General features: G+C 32.1%; 1 protein-coding gene across 1 annotated transcript; it reads left to right on the top strand.

Moving 5' to 3' along the window:
- Positions 1–516: 516 nt before the first annotated feature.
- LOC111887676 (protein NUCLEOLAR FACTOR 1) lies at positions 517–6,460 on the top strand. Its single transcript, XM_023883851.3, has 26 exons — positions 517–730; positions 829–880; positions 954–1,070; positions 1,257–1,401; positions 1,534–1,622; positions 1,712–1,880; positions 1,976–2,111; positions 2,269–2,392; positions 2,476–2,576; positions 2,675–2,806; positions 3,107–3,187; positions 3,272–3,456; positions 3,544–3,616; positions 4,170–4,229; positions 4,357–4,395; positions 4,477–4,565; positions 4,670–4,734; positions 4,821–4,867; positions 4,976–5,035; positions 5,151–5,222; positions 5,328–5,357; positions 5,469–5,563; positions 5,655–5,760; positions 5,879–5,941; positions 6,054–6,125; positions 6,207–6,460. Exons 2-26 carry the CDS (start codon positions 850–852, stop codon positions 6,279–6,281), a joined length of 2,256 nt encoding a protein of 751 aa, XP_023739619.1. The 5' UTR covers positions 517–730; positions 829–849; the 3' UTR covers positions 6,282–6,460.

The raw sequence follows: 6,460 nt of genomic DNA, 5'->3' as shown, positions 1-6,460 counted from the left end.
CGGGATTCAACCGACAACAACACCTGCCGCGAGAATCACAATCCACAAACTGAAGGTGAACTTATACATTGCCGCCATCTGCTCCCTTATTAGCCATCAACTCCTGATTCACGCCGTTTCTCATATTTTCGATATCCACTTGAAGCTCCATCGCAAGGAGTTCGTTTTCAGTATGTATATACCTAAATCAAAAGCATGGAAACCATCGTATGAGAAGCTACCAAAGGACACCATTTCAGTTTCTTGCCGGCTTTAAAGAAGAAGGAAGATTAAAGGGGCACAACTATTGCTCTAAAAGGCTAACAACATACTAATGTTTAAACCTAAAAAGGGTGTTTGTATCATTTTATAAGGGACCACAGGTCATCTAATCAAGCTTGGTCAAGTGTTCACCTTTCGTACTTCCTTTCCCTTTTTGTAAAAAAAGTAAAAAATAAAAATAAAAAATACTAAAATAAAATTGAATGACCTCTTAAACCAACCTAAGTTCGTTGGTTAAAACCCTTTTTCATTCAACAAACGTTTCATAGGGTTTATAAAGGGTTTAAATCCAACAGGTTTTTGCGAGCTTCCGTTGTCCCCCCCTTGCCGGCTCTCACCAGAGTTTTCCCCCTGGTTCGTCAAGTACCATTGGCTTCTTCCCGCACTATCATTCTCGTCTCTCCTCTTTCACCGCCCTCTTCTCTCGTTCTTCCCGGCGAGTTAGGGTTCTTCGCTGAACAGAGTGCAGGTAACTATCGAAAAGCTAACCGGCGGTTTACTGTATGTGTTCCACCAATTGAATTGTTTCTCTTCATTCTTCTTACTTTATACTCTTTCTTTTTGCAGAAAGCTTCAATCTAAATTCTTATGGCTAAACCTAGGTTTGGCAAGAAACGAGGTAAGACTCAAACCTCTATTTCTTTTTGTTTCCTTTTCTCTTTCATTTGATTATTTATAAAATCATGTTGTAGGAGGCAGCAGGCCAAAAGCAAATGAATTTACAAAGAATATTAAAAACAAGCGCGCTAGAAGAAATCATGTCGAAGATGAGAAAATTCCAGATACTCCCTCCTCTCCGAGTGATTCAGGCAAGTGAAGTTACCTAATCTTATTTGGGGATTTGATGGTTTAACTTATCACAACATGAATACGAAATTGTTATAGATTTTGCTATTGTGTATAATACCATAAACTATTTTAGTGTTCTTAGCCTGTGATATAACGTTCAAACTAGTTATTGGTTGCATCTTAAGTTGCTTGCATTATGTGTTTAGGCAATTCATCTGAAGAACACGCTGATATAGCTTCAGAAGAGGAAGAAGAAGAGGTTGCTGTTTACAAGGAACCATCAATGTATGATAACCTGTTGAAGACACTTGGATCAGCTAGTGAAACAATTGCTGATGCTTACAAGAGGAGGTAGTCATTCCTACTGAAAATTAATTATCCTTCTTACTTTCTACACTTCTTTATTGACATCTTTATTTGTTCAAGAATATGAAGCCCTTTTTGCTGTTAAAAACTCATAGCATTTGTTTCCACTATGCTTAGGCAACGTGCAGAAGAAGGCAAAAGTGACACAGATGAAGAAGAGGATAATGATTTAGAATCTTTAAGTGGTTCTGAACAAAGCGAAGATGGTAAAAAAATACCTAATTCCATCATTATTTCCAAGAAAATCTTTCACTTTATAATTCTAACTTTTAGATTTTTTGTTTTATGATATTAGAAACTGAAACTGGATCTCTTAGAGGTGACTTGGACCCAACTGATCTTCAAGGTTTGGCAGAAGTTGAAGAACATAGTGAAGATGATGCAGATGAGACATTTGAAAGTGATGGAGAAGAAGATTTTACAGCTGATGATCAATCTATTGCAAAAGAATCAGAAAGCACAAGGTACTGTGATATTTTTAGTGTTCTTTATGTTCAATTTTAAAAAGCTTCAACTTTGTGTATAGATTTATTTTAATATTATTGTCATCTTCATGAAGTTCATACTCTGCTCACCTGGGTTACAAATTATCAAAAGAAGAGGCTGAAAATCTTTCAAGAAAAAAAGGGAAATATAAATGGGAGGTTGATGCAGCTAACTGCAAGTGGGTAGCAACTAAAGAGCTCCTTTTAGAGGTATTCTGTTCATCTTTATGACATTTTTGACATTATATATATATATATATATATATATATATATATATATATATATATATATATATATATATATATATATATGCTTTTTTACCATCTTGTCCTCAATCATTCATGTAAATCTTTATTGTGTTTTCAGGATTCCTCCATGGATTCTCCTTATGGTCTAAATCCCAAGCTATATGACCATTGGTCAAATACTTACAATGCATCTGGGGGGCATGATCTTCATTCATCAAGACAAAGATCATTCTTCTCCCTTTGTAAGTGATGATAAAAAGGGCATTTTCGGACTATTTTATTTATTTATTTATTAATTAACTTGTTACCTTCTTTTATTATATAGGTAACACCTATCGGGATATATTGCACCACAACAAAAAGCCATTTTATCTTAAAGGTAGAGAAGAAGACTTGAGTATCATGGATGCCTATTTGTTGCACTCGGTGTGTACATCTTTTACATTCATTTTTTCAATACTTTCAGAATCTCACAAATAAAGTGAAAGGTTGATGATCAAGGGGTACTTTTGTAATTTGTGCAGCTGAATCATGTATTTAAAACAAGAGATCTTGTGACAAAGAATGACAAAAAGTTGTCAAACAACAAAGAGTCTAAGCATGAGGAAGTTTTAGATAGTGAGAACTTTCTTGACCATGGATTTACTCGTCCTAAGGTAATCATATTCTTGATCTAACAATCTTGTTTTAGGGCTAAAAAAAGTACCAACTTTTTACTTTTCTCTCTAATTCAACATTTTACTTTCAGTTTTCTTCTTATTAGGACATTATACTTTGAAATTACACTCAAATATATCAATGAAAGTTGCCTTATATTTGGATGAAGTTGCTACAATCTGATAGATATTTCAAAGTACAATGTTGTAATAAGAGTGAAAGTAGGATTCTTTATATGTGTTTTTCACTTATTAATGTATTATCTAGTGTTGGATTATAAGTTTTGTGATGAATTTCAGGTGTTGATCTTGTTGCCAATGGCAAGTATTGCATATAGAGTAATAAATAGGCTGATTCACTTAACTCCTTCAGGGCATAGGGTAAGTGTAAATCTTTACAATGTTGATATATTTTTAAAAAGTTATGAAAAGATACTTACTTTTGGGTGGGTCCCACTCCCACAGGTTAATGTAGAGCATATTGGTCGATTCTGTGATGAATTTGGGCATGGAAAGTCTGATGATCAGGAGGATGAAGATGAAGATGGTAAAAAATCAAAATCTTGGAAAACATCAAAGCCATCAGATTTTCAAACACTTTTTGGAGGGAATAACAATGATCATTTCATGATTGGCATCAAGTTTACCAAGTAATTTTTTCATGAGTGTCTTGTAATTTTCTTGATTTTTCTCGGTGATTTGTGTTTTAATCATTGACATTTTTGTTTATTTTGTAGGAAGACTATAAAATTGTATAGTGATTTTTATACATCAGACATGATTGTTGCTTCTCCTCTTGGTTTGATCACAGTGAGTACTACATTTCAAAACTGTTTCTCCTTTTTAATTACTGTTTATTTAATTTTAAATCTAACTAGGGTAATATTTGGGTTGGGGGGGGGGGGTTACTCTGTAAATTTTCTATTAGGCAGGGATCATTTTTGTAGTTTTTAAAAAGACGGACCATTTCTACAAAAAAATCTGCACAGGGACCTTTTCTGTATATTACGAGGACAGTTTTTGTAATTTATTTTCTACACAAGGACCAAACCTGCCAACATCCGAAAATCTTAAGACACATGGACCATTTCTGCAAGTTACAAGGATAGATTTTGTAATTTATTTTCAACACAAGGACCAAACCTGCGAACATACGAAAGTCTTAAACACACGGACCATTTCTGTAAAGAAAATTCTGCACAAGGACCTTTCAGTAAATTACATGGATAGTTTCTGTAATTTTTTTTCTACATAGGGACTAAACCTACCAACATATGAAACTCTTGTGGTCAAAATCTCAAACCTAAAAATATACTCAATTCAAATTAGTGTATATTATAATTATAATTTTATTTTTTTTTAGAAAATCGGGGAGGCTGAATTGGAAAAGGAGAAGGATGTGGATTATCTGTCTTCTATTGAGGTAATTCATAATCTTCTTTTATATAATGAAACACACACACACACACACACATACACACACAAACACACACAGTGACACGTGTTTCTTGCTTATTACTTGTGATAATGGAAGGGGATTTTGTGAATAGGTGTTGATTGTTGATCATTCAGATATTATAGCGATGCAGGTAAATTATCTGAATAAAGTTTCTATTAAATTAATTTTTTTTTCTTTTGATTAATATTTTTAATTAAAATTTCTTTTCCAGAATTGGTCCCATGTGAATACTGTTGTTGAGCAGTTGAATCGCATTCCATCAAAGCAACATGGAACTGATATAATGCGAATAAGACCATGGTATTTAGGGAACTTAAATCTGTTTCTCCCCTTATTTGCTAAAATTACCAAAATACCCCTGCTTCTTCCCTTATTTGCTAAAATTACCAAAATACCCATTATAGGTACCTTGATGGACAAGCTAGGTTTTATAGGCAAACAATTGTGTTAGGAACTCATGTAAATCCAGGTAAAATCTGCTGAGTGTTATTTATTTATTTATTTTATATAATAATATTATGGCATTTAAAATTATCTTCTTTTATATTTCCTTAGATATCAACGCGATGTTCAACAACCATTGTCTCAACTACAAAGGAAAGGTGAGCAAATATTTTTGGAAGTCTTTATTTTGATTTTTATCTTATAAATAATAAATGATGGATATTTTTATTTTCTCGATATAAAGTTGTGTAAAAATTATTTGTCAGGTGAAACTTTCATGTGAGCACAAAGGTGTTCTTCCAAAAGTTTTGCTTCAAGTGAGGCAGGTTTGTATTTTTTTTTTATAAACTCTTCAAATCTTTATCCTATTTATTTTTATTTTATTTATCTTTGTTGCTAAAAATATTTATATTTATTTGTATTGAACATTTTAACATTCAGATCTACGAGCGTATTGATACCGAATCAATAGCGGATGCTGATGACTCCCGCCTTGAATACTTCAAGAAAAAGGTTTTATTTTTTTTTTCTTTTAAAAAAAAAACAATGTGTGCAAAAGACTTAAATGCCCTCCCCTCGTCATCACATTTGACAATTTTCATGTTTCTTGTTTTGTAGGTGTTCCCAAAGATTAAAGATTCTGTTCAGGTATTATAATTATGGGCTAAATGCTTATTATACAATTACATTTCTTGCATTCAGCTCTTATTTTATTTTAATAAAAAATAAAGAAAAGTAAAATGTTTTTATAATGTGTAGGGTGGAGTTATGATATTTATTAGTTCTTACTTTGAGTTTGTTCGTGTACGAAACTTCTTGAAGTCTCAAGATGCATCCATGTGTCTACTTGGAGAGTGAGAATTTATTTATTTTTTTTTTATTTTTTTTAAATCATAAAATTGTTATATACTGTAGTATTTAATTAATCATTTTATGACATTTTAGGTATACAGAACAAAGTGATATATCACGTGCACGAGTTTGGTTCTTTCAAGGAAAACGGAAGATTATGTTGTACACTGAAAGAGCCCATTTTTACCACAGATATAAGGTAAATTAAATTAACCTCCTTTTTTTTATAAACCCAATTTCAGTAAAAACTATTATATTTTTTGTTTAACCAAATAACCATTGAATTAATTTCTAACTTATGTTGTATTGAAAAACAGATTCGTGGAATTCAGAATTTAATAATTTATTCACTTCCGGAGCGGAAAGAGATTTACCCCGAGGCATGTTCTTCTAACCCTAATTTTCTGTTTAATTTACGAAAATACCCTCTTTTGTATTTTTTTTTTCATAATGTGGGTTTTGACTTTTTTTTTTTTTTGTGTGTGGATGCAGATTGTGAATATGCTTGAAGGATCACATAGCATGAACTGTACAGTGCTATTCTCACGCTTTGATCTTCTTCGGGTAAACCATTATTATTTGCTACTATACTTTTTCCTTTTTTTTTTAAATCTTTTTTAATTATTTTTAAAATTTTTTGTTCAGCTGGAGAGGATTGTGGGGACCACCCCGGCAAAAAGAATGGTGACGTCAGATAAGCGAATATTCACTTTCTGTTAGAAATATAGTCTCCTTCAACAATAGAAGATAGATACCTCAAAAAATTTAACTTATTATATATCATTCTTTGTTGAGAACAAAAATTGCACCATTGAACTTGCTGGATTTTTTGCTTTATTTAAGAAAGGTGTAAAGTTTTTATGAGTAAAAAACTTGAGTTTGGAGTATTATTGTGACAA

This window comes from Lactuca sativa, chromosome 7 (assembly GCF_002870075.4).
Source record: "Lactuca sativa cultivar Salinas chromosome 7, Lsat_Salinas_v11, whole genome shotgun sequence".
NCBI lineage: Eukaryota > Viridiplantae > Streptophyta > Magnoliopsida > Asterales > Asteraceae > Lactuca > Lactuca sativa.
The sequence above is the reverse complement of the archived record's forward strand: the minus strand, read 5'-3'. Positions and strand labels throughout refer to the sequence as shown.

Coding starts and splice junctions, on each gene's coding strand:
- LOC111887676 (XM_023883851.3), top strand. CDS start 850: ATGGCTAAACCTAGGTTTGGCAAGAAACGAG. Junction 2,112..2,268: donor CTAAAGAGCTCCTTTTAGAG/GTATTCTGTTCA, acceptor TTGTGTTTTCAG/GATTCCTCCATGGATTCTCC. Junction 5,761..5,878: donor ATTTTTACCACAGATATAAG/GTAAATTAAATT, acceptor ATTGAAAAACAG/ATTCGTGGAATTCAGAATTT.